This window comes from Astatotilapia calliptera, chromosome 1 (genome assembly GCF_900246225.1).
Source record: "Astatotilapia calliptera chromosome 1, fAstCal1.2, whole genome shotgun sequence".
Taxonomy (NCBI): Eukaryota; Metazoa; Chordata; class Actinopteri; order Cichliformes; family Cichlidae; genus Astatotilapia; species Astatotilapia calliptera.
The window spans coordinates 30,644,781-30,660,591 of NC_039302.1; the positions used below are offsets into that span (position 1 = coordinate 30,644,781).

General features: G+C 41.4%; 1 protein-coding gene across 2 annotated transcripts in view; it reads left to right on the forward strand.

Annotated features, from left to right (window-relative positions):
* The window catches only part of garre1 (granule associated Rac and RHOG effector 1), a 40,193-nt gene extending 25,372 nt beyond the window's left edge, over window positions 1-14,821 (forward strand). For both annotated transcript variants that reach the window (XM_026174054.1, XM_026174060.1), the window contains 9 exons: window positions 276-437; window positions 657-815; window positions 4,471-4,568; window positions 7,587-7,712; window positions 7,797-8,914; window positions 9,897-10,062; window positions 12,317-12,454; window positions 13,166-13,241; window positions 14,073-14,821. In XM_026174054.1, coding sequence (XP_026029839.1) covers window positions 276-437; window positions 657-815; window positions 4,471-4,568; window positions 7,587-7,712; window positions 7,797-8,914; window positions 9,897-10,062; window positions 12,317-12,454; window positions 13,166-13,241; window positions 14,073-14,390 — 2,361 coding nt within the window. In that variant the 3' untranslated portion in view covers window positions 14,391-14,821. The remainder of the gene's footprint in view (window positions 1-275; window positions 438-656; window positions 816-4,470; window positions 4,569-7,586; window positions 7,713-7,796; window positions 8,915-9,896; window positions 10,063-12,316; window positions 12,455-13,165; window positions 13,242-14,072) is intronic.
* The last annotated feature ends 990 nt before the right edge of the window (window positions 14,822-15,811 follow it).

Consider the following 15,811-nt stretch of genomic DNA (forward strand, 5'->3'; position numbering starts at 1 on the left):
TGTGTGTGTTCCCTTCCCTTCTGCTATTGTAGCGTGTTCGCTTAATTCTCCCGTCACTGTGGACTGGAGTTGGTGGCTGTCCACTGTTCCTAATACTTGCAATGATTTAATGCCTGTTAATTTCCCAGTAGCATAAAGTTTGTTTTTATGGTACTTGTATCATTTTAGTGTTGACACAGGAGTTGATTAAAGAATATTACGAACATATCTCATGTTTTTTGCTGTAATGAGTGTTTTGGCTGTTGTGTGTTTATATCCATGCGTGTGTCGTATAGGGTTGTTGCAGTGAGGCTGAGGCTCAGCAGGCGGGCAGGATGCAGACCACCTCGCAGCCCATTCAGTGCGAGCTGCCCACCATCCCCGTGCAAATTGGCTCACATTTTCTCAAAGGAGTGTCCTTCAATGAGTCAGCAGCTGAAAACCTCAAATTGAAAACGGTATGATCCTCATCTCGTCTACATTCTGTTGTTTTTTTTGTTTCATCATCAAAACATTTTTCACTGTTTTGAGTGATAACCTTAGCAGATATGTAGGCTCCTGAAGTCTCAAGTTGTTGTTGTTGGGGGGGGGGTTAATACAGGTGTCTATATTGTAACATCAGCAAATATTTGTGATAGGCTGCTTTGGTAATGGACCGCCATGTTTTGTTTCTTTAGCACACGATGCTGCAGCTCATTAAGGAGGCCCTTGGGCAGAACGGAGTGACACCCAGAGATGACTCTCCTGTGACTGAGGTCCTAAACCAGGTCTGCCCATCCAGTTGGAGAGGAGCTTGCAAGACAGCTGTCCAGCTACTGTTTGCCCAGGCTGGTCTGGTGAGTATAGATGTTAGGTCAGAGCACCATTCAGTAGTGTTTGTAAGAATTTTAAAATCAATGGAAAAAAAATAGAGTGACTTTTATTATTATAAATATTCCTCTAGATTTTTCTCAGTTTTTCTAAATGCTTAAGAAAGTCACCAGAAATGTAATTTATTTAAGTTATTTTATGTGTCTATGCCAAATGATGACTGGTCTTGTTAACATCCACTGTGTAGTTGGTACCTCAGAACAGTGGATAGTAGGTGGAATACCTGTGTGAACAGGCTTCTTCACTGCCACTGAATCCTCCATCTGAGTATCTGGTGGTTTGGCTACTTACATCCCATTGTTTGTCCGACTTGTACTGAAGATGAGCAGATCTGTCTGCTTGCTTTGAGGCAGCCAGGAGGTGTAAACGAACACCAGTGACAGACAAAAGGGAAGAAGCATTCCTTCAGCATCTGGGTGAAGGATAGGCTCGTCTGGACGGGTCTGACGAAATTCAAACAAAACTCCCCCACCCTTCTGTTGAAAAGGAGAGTCGTGGGCAGAGCCATCAGCAAGTCTTTCCTCAGAGTAACACCAGTGTGTTTATGCTTCACTGTTTATTTCCTCTGTGTGGTCTGCCCTGCTTTGTGTGTCAAAACGGAGAGCTTGTTCCCGTCCAGCCCCATGCTAACTGTAAAACAATCCCTATATGATGAATGAGCGCTTTGCATTAGCTCCTTATCTGAGCCTATTACCACCAAACCCAAAATAGATCTTGCAGCGAGTAAGCATGGACACCCACCCTCGCACACGTTGTATCTTCTCCACACATTTACTCACATGCTCATTGTCATGCAATGCACCAAATATGACTCCCACAGAAATGTTTCTCCTCCCTGTTTTCTTTACGCTCATGTGACAGTTACAGTGAGAAGCACCGTTTCTGTTGTGTTCCTGGCAATGTTGCTCACTTTTTTTATGGCTGCCAGAGTGCACTAAAACAACACGACCTTGTCTGTTCTGCTGCATTACTTCTCTGTGTGTGTCTGTTTCAACATATCTGACCAACTGACTGCATCTGTGTGCGGTTCTCACATAGTTTGCCCCCCCCCCCCCCCCTTTTTTTTTTTTTTTTTTAAAGGATGCACCTGCCTTTTTAATAACAATAGGGTAATTTCCTGCAATACAGGAAATAGACTCCTCCCACCTTCACTCCCTCTTTATGACCCAGCTACTCAGGTCTCAAGGAGCCAAGGCCACTTTCAAAGAACTTGCAAATATATTTGACTCCCAGCAGACAGGAAGGCTTACCTGTGTGTTGTGACTTGCTGATTAAAGTCATTCACCTTTCTCACCTTGAACTCTCGCTGCTAAGTAGGAAATTAATGAGAGGTACCAGTAACTAGCATTTGACTTCTAACTATTTTTCCACAACATACCATGCCTGGAAAAAAGTCTTAAATTAGACTGACATTTTCTTTGAGCATAAGTCATGTCCGGTTGCTTTTTAAGACTGTGTCAGTGTGTGTTGCTGTATATGTGAAGCAAGAAAACTTAAAATATAGAGTAACTTTTTTGATTTCTAAACTGTGACACATTTATATTATCTCTGACAGAACAGGTATACATTTTTACTTGATATAAAAGTGTCATGTAGCAGCATTATGTGTTTATTTCCTGAGTGGGCAGAACACGACAAGCCCAGGCATGTCTGACAGCAAGTGCCACATGTAAATGGTGAATCGACTGGTTCTTATATAACGCTTTCTACTCTACCTGAGCACTCGGTGTACTTTATAGCTCATTCACCCAAGTGCTTGTTTTCTGTGCTTAAGTGCTTTCTATCTAATATTCACACGCTGATGAATGCATCGTAGAGAAACCAGGGTCTCGCAAAGATACAAGAATACAATTTGAGTTTATCTTGCCCAAGTACCTCAAGTTGGGCCTTTTTAGGGTTTGAAACCCACAGAGATGCGGTGTTTGGAGAAAATGCATCCCAGCTGTCCGATAATCTTGACACATAAGGGATAACTAAGGGTTTTGACAATGGTCATGACAAATGCATATTAATGATCAAGAAAATGACCTCGCAGCCCATTTGTTCGTCAGTGGTGCTAGTTTCAGTCATTATGCAAATGTTTAAGGTTAAAGAAACCTGCATTCAGCTGAGGCTGAAGACGTCACTTGGATGTGTGATGAAACATTTCTCCCACTAAAAATGCTACATCCAGATGAACAGAATCAACTTTTTGGGTTGTCATGAAACTGTTTTACTTCATCTGACAGAGTATATACACTTGTTTGTTTACTCATAGTTGCCAGAGTTTGTCTCCTCTACATAATGTTTAGTAGGTTTTTCACTTGCACGTACAGAAATGGCCAACAAGTTAATGTCACGTCGTAAGCGGTCACGTGTCCCCAAAATCTCTATGCAAGCCTCCAAGGATGGTTTGGTAAAAAGGGAGCTACTTCAAATACTTCAAACCTCCAAATAAGCACAATAAAAAGCAAGAATATGCAAGAAGTGCAAAATAGGCAATAAAACTGTTCTCACTAAAGGAGGAAACGGCAAACTTGTTTCACCAGTTAAGGGTCGAGCATGAAAGGAGGAGATGCTAGCAGCTGGTGACATGTAGACCCTGACCAGTACAGGATTTTAAAAGTTCTATATTCCAATATATCAGCCACTATATTTATTTTTCTCAGACATTTGAACTATACATAGATTTACTAAACATTTGTCATGTGTAGTTATTTCTGAGTCCTTGCTAAGATGATATGACGGTGCACTTGAGAAATGTTTTTACGCCAAAAACAATCTTGTCACAGGAACTTGCGGATTACTTTTTTTCCTCCCAATTCTGCCCAGATCAGCTGATTGTTGTGTTCGTGGCGTTCCAAACATGGCACTAATAGGGAAGTGCTTATGAAGTTATTTGCACGCTTGAAGAAGTTGATCCTGGTTTTTCAAATGGCGCCAACAGGGAAGTTATGCAGTGACCTCTGGTGGACAAAATATGCAACACTGATACTGACTGAAGGGTGTTTCTCCCAGATCTTCTTTACTTTAACTTCATTTTAACCTTAAATTTAATTTAGAAGCCATTATAAATGCAGATATGAATATATGAGCACAAAGATAATATTTGCTGAGAATTGGTCTGAACTGATATTTCCGGGGGGACAAACTGTGAATGAAAATTTCTGATATTGTTAGATGGTGGTAAAGGAGGGTTTTAATCAGCTGGGTAAAATTGTAATTGTATCTGTCCGTATTCTGTAGGGTTTTGTAGAGTTGGTGTCTTTATACTCGCCAAGTTTGACGTCACATATTTGTAGCACTTTGGACGGTCTTGCATTTCAGTTTTTGTAACCTAGTGCACTGGACCACTGCACTGCAGATGGGTGGAAGATGCGAGTGTACGTTGGGTCAGTTTTTACCGCGATTTTAATGATAGTCCTGTACTGAAGTTAAGAGAGCTACAGATATACAGAGGGAAATGGTGCAACAGTTTGAAAAGAAAAAACTTCGTGGAAAATAAAATAAAAAATGGCAAAAAAACTTAGCAGCAATCCAGCACAACCTTTTTTTTTTTTCAGAAGATAAATCACAATAATGGAAAGAAATGGCAGGAAAGGTTAAGATGGCTAACAGAAGGGTATTTCTGTGTCCTGTCAGGTGGTTGTCGATACTGCGCAGATTGAGAACAAGGAGGCCTATGCTCCCCAGATCACTCTGGAGGGATCCAAGGTGGTGGTCCAGGTTCCTTCTACATGGTGAGTACAACGTGAGAAATGCAACACACAAGTTGTTTTTATGAGTTTTTGTTTTTTTTTTTTTTTTAACGTGGCATATAGGTAATATGTATACATTCTTTAATTGTTTTTGTTTGTATACATGTTATTCAGCCTTTTTGCCAGGAAATCATAATTAAAACAGGTACCTGGGCTGTTTACTACAGTCGCAATCAAAAGTTTAAGATCACTTGAAAAATGGCAGAAAATTATATTTATATTTTATTATATTTTGCATTGTTGGATCTTAACAAGCTTCCAAGTAGAGCGTCAACAACAACAAGAAGAAACAGGAGTGAGACAAAACAATTTTTGAGCATGCATTTTATTGAAGACAACACTTAAACTGAAACAGTTTAAATAGTTAATGTTTTACAGCTGATCAAAAGTTTCAGACCACATGCCTTTAAAAGGTGAAATCTGTGCAAAAATGTGGATTCATTGTCATTTTCTGTCAGGTAGTCACACTGTCATGACGTTCTGATGGTAAAGGCGAAAAACCTTTCCCTTTATGAACGTGGTCGGGTTGTTGAACTGCATAAGTAAGGTCTCTCGCAGTGTACCATCGCTGCTGAGGTGGGGCGCAGTAAGACAAGTCATGTGGAATTTCTTAAATGAACTTGAGGGTTATGGAGCAAAAAAGTCAAGTGAAGACCCAAAGAAATTTCACCAGCAATGAGGCAGAGGATCCAATTGGCTGTCTGTGAAGACACTGGACGATCCTCGACCCAAATTAAGGCGGTTAGTGGTGCCAACTGCAGCCCCATAACATCAGACTGCATCTGAGGCTGAAGGGGTTGAAAAACAAAAAACGTCTTCAAAGGCCTCGTCTCCTTGAGCGCCACAGACCTGACCGTTTGGACTTTGCAAGAGAGCACCAAACATGGGACATTGAAAAGTGGAAGAAAGTTTTATTTTTTGATGAGAAAAAATTTCACCTTGATGCAACGTTGCTGGCATGACAAGCAGATCCCAGCAGATGTTTTCTATGCACCACAGTGGGGGGAGCGCCATAACGGTCTGGGGTGTTTTCCTTTAATGGAACAATGGAGCTTCAGGAGGTGCAGGGGTGTCAAATGGCCGCTGGCTATGTCCCCATGTTGCAGAGAGCATCCTTCATGACTGAGGGCCCTCATCTCTGTGGTAATGACTGGGTTTTTCAACAGGACGATGCTACAGTACACAATGCGCGCAGGACAACGAACTTCTTCCAGGAGAATAACAGGGGGTCATCCTGCATGTTCCCCTAATCTAAATCCAATTGAGAACCTTTGGGGATGGATGGCAAGGGAAGTAGATGTCCTTCGTGCAGCCATCTTCAACACTTGGAGAAATGTTCCCAGGCACCTCATGGAAACGCTTGCATCAAGCATGCTGCAACAAATTTTTGAAGTGATCAATGGTGGAGCATTGTTTTCAATAAATTGCATGCTCAAAAAATGTTTTGTCTGACTCCCCTTTCTTCTTGTCGTTGAAGCTTTACTTGGAACCTTGTTAAGATCCAACCATGGAAAATGATTTTTTTTCCCCCCCATTTTTTAAGTGGTCTTAAACTTTTGATTGGGACTCTATCAGTTCTTCGTCACACTGGCTTTTAATAAGTGTAAATTTAGTCAACCTTAAAAAGCTGCATCCCAGTGCTGTCTTATTTGGCAGTTGGTTTTATGATGGCAAATATCCGCCGTAGACTGATTTTTATTTATTTATTTTTTTATTTTTTTAAATAAATAAAATAAGATTGATGAGGCCAACCACTAGTTTTTGAAGACAAGTTATGATGGCTGGAACCAGACAGGATGAAAGACGGGCTGGATCTTATTGTGAAACAGGGGACAGACATGAGCATAGTCTGCAGTCATCAGAAAAGTGTTTACTGAGATCACAGACCAAGAGAGCTGAAAGTTTGTTTTTTGTTTTTTGTTTGTTTTTTATAAACTTCTTTACAACAGGAAGTCTTTTTGCAGCCAGAAGAGTTGCCCCCTGCTGGCCATTAACAAGAATACAGGTTTAAAGTATTAATGTGTTGGCTTCACTTTTCAGAGCCAGAAGCTTTATTCATCCTTTACAAATTCTGTGGCCAATGCTGATGTTTAAATAGATGACAAAAAAAACAAACAAAGAAAAACTGCTCTTACACTGCAGAACTTCAACTTTACTCATTTATAGCATCAGCTGTAAATTTTCAAGCACACCTACACATGTGCTGACTGAGCTTTGGGTAATAAATCAATGCATTAGTATCTGAACCTTTTCATTGTGGGTTTGTGAGCACACAGCAGAATTTACAGTCCCTTAGTAAACAGATAAGTAACATACAAATCTAGACTGTTGGAGACAGTTGAAAATTGAAGGCAAGTAAATTGAAGTTGGTATTATGGAACAAATCAACACATGCTGTTGATTTGGACGGTTTTATACAGACTTTAAAGCTTAAGGCTCAAGAGGGATTGAGAATGTGTTTGATATAAAATATTTAATAAACAGTGAAATGCTGGTTAGTGCCTTCATACTTAGGTAGTATATAAGAGATTTTTGTGTAAATGATGTGTACTTTAAAACTAAGCCATATCATTGGTATTTGTGGTGTTAGAAAAGTCAAACTGGTTTTTGATTCAGAGCACTTTTATAATGGTCCTGGAAGAAGGTGTTTCTCAGAGGCTTTTATTTAACTGACTTTTTTTTTTTTTTTTAAAGTTATGTACTCTAATGCAGTGCTGATATTATGTGTGTTGTAAATCAAGTCAAACTAGTCAAAGCAAGTATTATTTTAGGGAATAGGGGAAGTATTTCTTCTTAAAACCTCTGTGTCGTGTCACAGTACATAGTTTTGTGATGAGTTTGAGTTTTTTATTTTAATAAAAGGAAGTGTGGGATCTTTTCTTGTTTATAAATATCACATGCCAGATATTCATCTCACCTGAGCCTTTATGTGTAAGACATACTGTTGGACTCACAGATCATGTCCTGTCCTGTTGTGAATGTTTGTGTCTTTGGGTTCAGGTGTTTGAAGGAGGACCCAGCTACTATGTCCTTACTCCAGCGAAGCTTGGACCCAGAGAAGACACTTGGTCTTGTAGACGTGCTTTACACAGCGGTGTTTGACATCAACAGGTGGAAGGAGAGAAAGTGAGTAGATGTTAGTAATGATTAACGATTTCATTCCATGTTTTGACTAGCTAACACACATTTCTTTTCTCCTGTCCACAAAAGAGAGCAAGCCTTGCCCACTATTCAGATACAGCTACAGAGAGAGAGCCCAGACTATGGCATCCCCACAGACTTGCCTCCAGGTACCAGCTCCAAGACCTCTAGTGGACTGCCCAAAACTATATCAAAGCTCACTTCCAAGTTCACAAAGAAAGTCTCATCCAGCTCAAATAGCGGAGGCAGTTTTTCCATCCCTAGTACTCCATCTCGCAGCATGCTAACAACCAGTAACTCTGAGGACAAGGCAAAAGGAATGGGCCACAGTGATGGGAGGCTACAGAGCATCCTGCAGATGGGCAGCCTGCCTTGTACCTCTGACTCCACTCAACAAAACCAGCTGGCCAACGGTTCAGTTTCTGAAGACCAGGGGATGAACCTGCCCACAGACCAAGAGATGCAGGATGTCATTGACTTTCTCTCAGGATTCAACATGGGCAAATCCCAGCAAGCCTCACCCCTGGTCAAGAGGAGGAACTCTGTGGCTTCTGCTAATCCTGCTGAGCTGAAGCCCCCAAGTGGTCCTTCACAAGCCACCTCATCAATCTCTCACAGTGCCCTGCAGCCTCCAGCTCAGACCCTGCCTCAGCCCCAGCCTCAGCCTCAACCTTCACAGCCAGTACAGAAACAACAGCCTCAGCCTAATCCACAGCCGCCTCCCCAACAGCAACAACAGCCCCAGCAGCAGCAGCAACCCCCTCCTCCACCACCTCAGCAGCCCTCCCCACAGGCCCAGCACCTCTACTACCAGCACCTCCTGCAGCCCATCACTCAACAAGCGCCTCCCCCGCAGCTTCCTCCCCAGCAAACCCCACCCCAGGTCTTACCACAACAAAGAGTGGCAAGCAAGTGGCTGGGCACTTCTGGACAACAGCCTCCGCCGCAAGGACCCCCAGCAGGGCTATCACCCCTAGGTCCCATTGGGCAGTGGGCATCATCTGGACTGCCAGACTTGAGCTCAGACCTGTACAGTCTGGGCTTGGTCAGCACCTACATGGACAGTGTCATGTCAGAGATGCTGGGTCAGAAACCCCAAGGACCTCGTAACAATACATGGCCCAACCGGGACCAGAGTGAGGGAGTGTTTGGAGTCCTGGGGGACACATTGCCCTTCGACCCAGCAGGTGATGTTTACCTTACAGTTTCATGTTTGAGTTTACATCCATATGAAACAGAGTGAACATTTATTTATATAAGAACAGCTCAACTCTTTAAGTTAAAAAGAAGGCAGACACTCACATCCAGAATATGAAGAAGTTGAGAGCACAAAAATCAGCATGACTAAATTCACCATTTTTGTTACTTGCATTATGCATTTTGGTAGTGATATCCATTAACATACTATGTTCTTATTAAATAAACAAATAATGTTGATTGTGATGAGATGAGGGAACAAACCAAAGAGCCTTTTATTTAGTTTTCTTTCACTGGGTTAGGTTAAGTTTCAGCTAATCCTGCAGCATTGATGGCACTGACTTTCATTATTTTAAAACCTCAGAGAAGCTTAGTAGTGTCTCTAACACTTTGAAAGGTATAGCTGGAGACAAATGTTCAGGAAAGGGGTGTGGGTGGCCTGAGTCTCCCTACAGTACAATCAAGATGAAACCATTAAGAAGATGGTAGTGGGTATCAAGCTGACTGTAAAAAGTTTTTAATTTAAATTCAAATCTTAATCGTGTCATAAAAGAAAATTAGCTTTCAAACATCAGCTGATATCAAAAATAAAGATGCGACTACCAGACAAATATTACTACAGTGCATAAAAGACACTGTAATTTGACTAAATTGAGCAGATTTTTCTTAAAACCTGAAGGGTGACATAAGACACCTGATATAAATATTGGTCAGGTACGATGAGAAGTTATGGCTACAACTGTAAGTTGGTGATGTGCGCTGAATTTAGCTTGTGTCAGTTATATTTCTTACAGTGCAGCACACTCTTTTGATTGCGTCGAGGCCCATTGTGCAGAGTTGACTTAAGGCTATTGTGATTTTTCTGCTGTGGTAGACAGTCTGGCTGAATAGATTGAGCTCCAGGGAGCGAAAGAGAAAAGCTGAGGGTGTCAGAAACTCATAGTTGTGTTTATCCTCCCTTTCCACGCGCAGTTGGCTCGGACCCGGAGTTTGCACGTTACGTCGCCGGCGTCAGTCAGGCCATGCAGCAGAAACGGCAGGTACAGCACATTCGCCGCCCCAGCAACACGCGCAGCAACTGGCCAATGCCTGATGAGCAGCACAGGACCTGGTCCCACCCAGAATACTTCAGCGAGGGGTTGGTACCCATACATCTGCTTTTACCACTCATTCATTGCCAGACAAGTTGACATTTTAGCACGTGTCCCACATAGGGATGTTTAAGAATATATAATGACCCTCAATCAACCAAGCTATTTCAACTAGAATCAGAGTAAGGGCCTTTTTATTATGCATGGTTTTAGTTATTCAACCTATGCTGTTTCATTTATATGTGACAGAGATTCTAAAAATGCTCTTATGTTATTGGTTAAAAAACACCAATTCTACAAATAAATTATATTTTATAATATGTGTCTATTACTATTTCAAAAACAGCTGGTCTTTGGTTCAACAGTACTAAAACCCAAAACTTTGGGTATGTCTAAGTGAATTCTACAGTATTCTGTTATCATTTTAACTCAAAAAATATCAATAAACAAATTGTAATAAAGTCATCATGTTTTTCATCCTTTTCCTTCCATGCTTCTATTTAAAACTGAACCTAAACAAACCTTTGTAGAAAGGTCATTTGTTTATTATTGGGATCTGACCAATCAGTATTATATGTCAGTATTAGCTGTTTGCCAATCTATCTCTGTCAGCATTCATAAGCTGATAAATGAAAAATTAAAGAAAAGAAACCATGTTATGAATATTTACTTAGTTTGTCATAGTTAAGGTCATTCATGCATGTAAACCAGTAATAAGAACCGCGGCAAATGTTAAGATCATTTCTTTATTTTTTGTATGTCAGAAAGCAAAAGAAAATCAGTCAATCAACAAATGTCAGTTTTGGTCTTAAAATTCAGTTACACTCGGTCTATTGTAGGTAAAGATCTTAACATCAAACATTCAATTAAAAAAAGTATTTTTCTTATAAGACAAACTGGTAGTGAGTTGTTTTTAGGAGGAGTCTTTTAGCAGCACTGCACTTACAGGGGTTGATTTATAAGATTTTAGTGATTGGCTTTAAGGTTTGTTGTGACCAGGTTTCAGATAGCATCTCAGAGCTGCTCTCCCCTGCCACTGTGTGCACAGCCTGAGGCAGATAAGAACCTTCTTGCTGTTGATGTCTCTGAATTTAAGATGAGCAGATCATGGTTCTGCTGTTGGAACACCTAAGCTCTGGATAAATCTGCCTGAGGAGCTGTTATCATCTTTTAGCTCAAACATTTGTTTCTGCTGATATCATTCCTTTGATTGGCCAGCCATGGTTGCATTCCTGACATTGTTTTCACTTTGAGAGTCTGTCTCTGTGTGTGTGTGTGTGTGTGTGTGTGTGTGTGTGTGTGTGTGTGTGTGTGTGTGTGTCATTATGGCAGTGCTCCTGTGAGGCAACTAGCACAAAGGTGTTTTTGAGGACTTTTAAAAGTGTTTGTTTTGTCCAATTAATTTAAATCATGTAAACAGCATCCAGAAAGTCATTTAGGAAAAAAGAGAAATACACTATACAAAATAAAGTAAAATGCAGTACAATATTGTTCTATCTTCTGTTGATGTAGCTTTGACAAAATCATATACTCTTAACCACAGATAAATAAATGCTTCCAGAGCCAAGAGCCTATGAAGTCAACAGTAAAGTGTGTACAGAGGTCAGGGCAGGGGGCTGCCCCATAGATTTTTGAGACTGGAAGTCTTTTTGCAACCAACAAAGGTCACCCCCTTGTGGCCATTGCAAAGCATGCATGTATCAGCAACTTCACATTTTAAAGCCAAAAGCTGTAAATGACAGCAGTATGCAGCATCGTGCTGATTCTCAAATGTGACAAGTACAGATCAGTGCTTTCCTGTTTATATGTTTGCAATGCAGGGATGTCTGACTTTTGGTAGTTTGAGAACCAGCATACTGATGGGTTTCACATATGGTACATTTGTTTTGAAATGTGAAAGCTTTCATCGTCGTGGGCACTGGCATAGTTTTAAACTGTCAAACTGTGTCATGTGATGTTTTGATTATGTTTTTAATTTATCCAACATTAGCAATAAGTGAGGCATTTAGCATGTTTATCCTGGGTGCTCTTGTTTAATTCCACCCACATGTGACACACCATCCTGCTCACAGATGCAAGCAGATAGAAGTAAACAAGCCATCATTGCAGTTATGCGATCTCACTTTTAAACCCTATGCAAAAATCTATCACTTTTATGCAGCTTTTGCTTTGAATAAAGGCCGAGAGATACTGGGCTTTAAATTCATATGTTTAAGTTGTCTAATTTTGTTGGTTTTGTTATACACAGTTTTTAGTAACTAATAGAGAAATTGCTAACACCTTCTCTGGTTGTGCCCACAGTGATGCTGTAAACAGTGGTTGGTCAGCCAATCAGGGGGACTCGGCCAGCTCTAGTGACGAGACATCTTCAGCCAATGGTGACAGTCTGTTCTCCATGTTTTCTGGGCCAGACCTGGTAGCTGCAGTTAAACAAAGGCGGTAAGTCTGAAAGTCATCCACTTGTGGTGTTTATCTTGTTCTGTCTTCCTGGTTTGGTCCTTATGGAGCCCCGCAAGGGACATGGGAGAAGAAAAAATAAAGCTGAAGTTTTGCAAGATCTTGCAAAAGTTTTGGCCGCATTCTTCAGAGGCCGCCAGCTTGAAGCTGACCGGGAGGTCAAGGCACGATGTGCCGGGAGTGCGGTGTTCCCCCCGACTGTAGTGAGCCTCGACCTCCCGTTAGCTTCGAGATGGTGGGTAACAGACGTCTCCTAAAATGTCGGAGCACTTTTGCAAATATGTGATGTCATGATAAACCGAGCAGATATTTGACGTTTACACAGCTACATTCACGCCTCAAAATATCTTAAAAGTTTATTTTGTGACCCACAAAGCGTAATATTAAAACTAAGTAGCTGCCGCCATTGTTGGAAACGACTTGGCTGGGCCGCGCTATGAATTCTGGGATAGGTTGGGTTACGAAGGATACACTGACTCGGCCTTCAAATGTGACCTGCAAAGTATGCAGTCTATTTTGCGAGATCTCGCAAGACTTTTGTTTGCAAAGGCTCATCGTAATTTGTTTTTCTCCCATGTGTCTTGCGTGGCTCCGTAGGTCATCGTGTTTATCTCAGTAAAAATATCTGCTGCAGTTTAACATTCATCAGATACTCTTTGTGAGTATGTTCAGTGTAGATTTCTCTGTCCTCAGGAAACACAGTTGTGGTGAGCCTGAGGTGTGCACTCTGCCTTCACCACCTCTCCATCACATCGGCGACGATAGCCAGGTAAAGTTTGAACCCCTCTGTGCCAGTGAAATGTCACACTTCATTTTATTTTACGCTGGACTAATTATAGATTCCTGTGTTTAAGAATGGTTCAGGAACTCCCCCAAAATAATAAATGTGTCAAACGAATGTGAACAAACAGCTGCTATGAGTCCTAAATGTCTAGGTATCAGCTGAACTACACCCAGATCATACTTTTATGCAATACCTGTTTGTACCACAGGATTCTGCAATGAGTCTGTGTAACATCCGTATAACCAGGCAGGTCATTAATGGTAGCACACAGTGGATGTAGCCACCGTGACATCATGGATTGGTTAGGGAAGTCCCGTTATGAAGCGTTTTCAAGCAAGGGTAGGAATTGGCTCCAGAAGTGCATAATAGACTGCTGTGAACATTCCCATGAAATCCTCCTTTCTGACTCTTGGAATTACCTGGATTTACAAAATGAGCCTAATATTCTGTTTAATATGATCTGAAAGTAGTGATTGAGATTATAAAGTCACCAGGAAAATACTGAAGTCACAAATGTCAGATTAAGTCACGTTCACTTCCTCTTCATTCTCAAACCCAGAAGCTACATCCGTGTTTTACACACATACATTAAAAGATGGCTGTTGAGAGAAAAATTACAGTCTAGGAAAAGCCAAAACCTCTTGAGGAGATTGGGGTAGGGCTGTAAATTAAAAGAGCAGGAGCACTGGTGAAATGCTGCCCCCTGGTGGGGAAGGTTTAGAAACAGTTAGCAGAAGATGATTACAAAAACGCCTTTAACCATTTCTACTATTTTTGATTGCATGTTGACTCGTCATGTTCCGGCCTCCTCCACAGGACAGCAAAACTAAAACTTGGCCTCCCAAAGCACCGTGGCAACACTCCACCCACACCAACACCATGCCCAATCCCAGTTCTTCCTTGTACCAGATGAACATCCCTCCTTCTTCCCAGTGGGGCGACTCCATGCCAATGCTCCAGTCTCCCGTGTGGTCTACTGCCAGCGACTGCTCCCCCTCCACCGGCATCTCCTCTGGTTTTCCGTTCACCCAGCAGCAGCAGCAGCAACAGCAGCAACATAAACCGATGACCAAGGGCTTTAAATCCTTCCCCGTCAAGCATGAGCACAGACCCTCCTACCTTCACCAGTACTGATCCCGATCTAATGTCTAACGAGTCCACGGTGAAGTGCCACAGAGGACCCGTAGCTCTGTTACATGAGCCACTGAGTGGGCCGAGCTACAGCCATTAAACTCCACACCCAGCGAATTGGAAAATTTCAAAAGCCTCACAGGCAACGTAAAGTATACACACTGGCTCGACATTTTTTTGTATCTATATTTTTCCATGTCAAACATCCCCATCAGAAAAAGATGTATTTTGAAGTTTTTCAAACTGCCATGTTTTAACCATGAAAGGTGCGCATGTCGTGCTGGCAGCAGTTAGTCAGGTGGTCGTTTCTCTGTCTGTCGAGCAGAAATTTCCTCAGACAAGAGCTGGAGACGTGCAAAGCCGTCACCCACTTGCTTCTGCAGCTAAAAGTGTGTGTGTGTGTGTGTGTGTGTGTGTGTGTGTGTGTGTGTGTGTGTGTGTGTGTGTGTGTGTGTGTGTGTGTGTGTGTGTGTGTGTGTGTGTGTGTGTGTGTGTGTGTGTGTGTAGGGGATTACAAGGGGGCAGGGGCTTAAAATGCTCTCATTTTGCCCGTAATAAATATACTGTGTCTACATAGCTGTAACTGCCAAATCTCATGCAAGATGACCCAGAATACAGCTACCATCTACTGTTTCATAGCTTGTAAAATAGTGAAGTTGAAATATAAATATTTAGTACTTTTTATTAAGAGGCTTTGAGCAGGCTCAGCATAAATATAGTAAGTCACTGCAGAGGTGTAATTTGAGAGAAATACACTACTTTTTCAACAACTGACCAGAGTTAAGAGTTATAGCAGTAACTATGTGCCATGTTGGTATCGATAGCACTTGCAGAATATTATTTCCAACCAAAGCGTTGTTCGGAAGACGAATGGTGCTGAAGAGATGAGAGGCAGTCTGAGATTATTGATCAACATGAAGTTAAACACCCTACTAGATGTGAGCATTAGGGAACATCTTCATTTCCTCTTCTCTAATTGGCAGTTGTTGGCTCCAGATTGACACTAACTCCCATAAACCTAACGTTTCTTCTTTGTTTAATAACACAATATTTTTTGTGTACAATTATTGACAGTATTAATCTTATTTTTGTATTTTCTTACATGTTATACCATACTGTATGTTAGTATTCCTGCAGACATATTACATAAAACATTATTTTCCACCTCCCAATATGTGAAAAAAGCACATGTTTTTCCTACAGAGTTTAACTACAGCATCGATCTATAAAGGTTACCAAATACGCCATGCTAAACACTAAAACATTGTGTAACGAGGGTGGGTTTTTTGTTGTTGTTGTTTTGTTTTTTCAAGCCCTTGTTTCCTCCGTTCCTATGGCAGTGGGCTGTATTTAAAAGCCCAGAATGTTATCTTTTTGTGATGTTTGCGGATGCCAATGTTGCCTGTATTTATGAAATGACACCA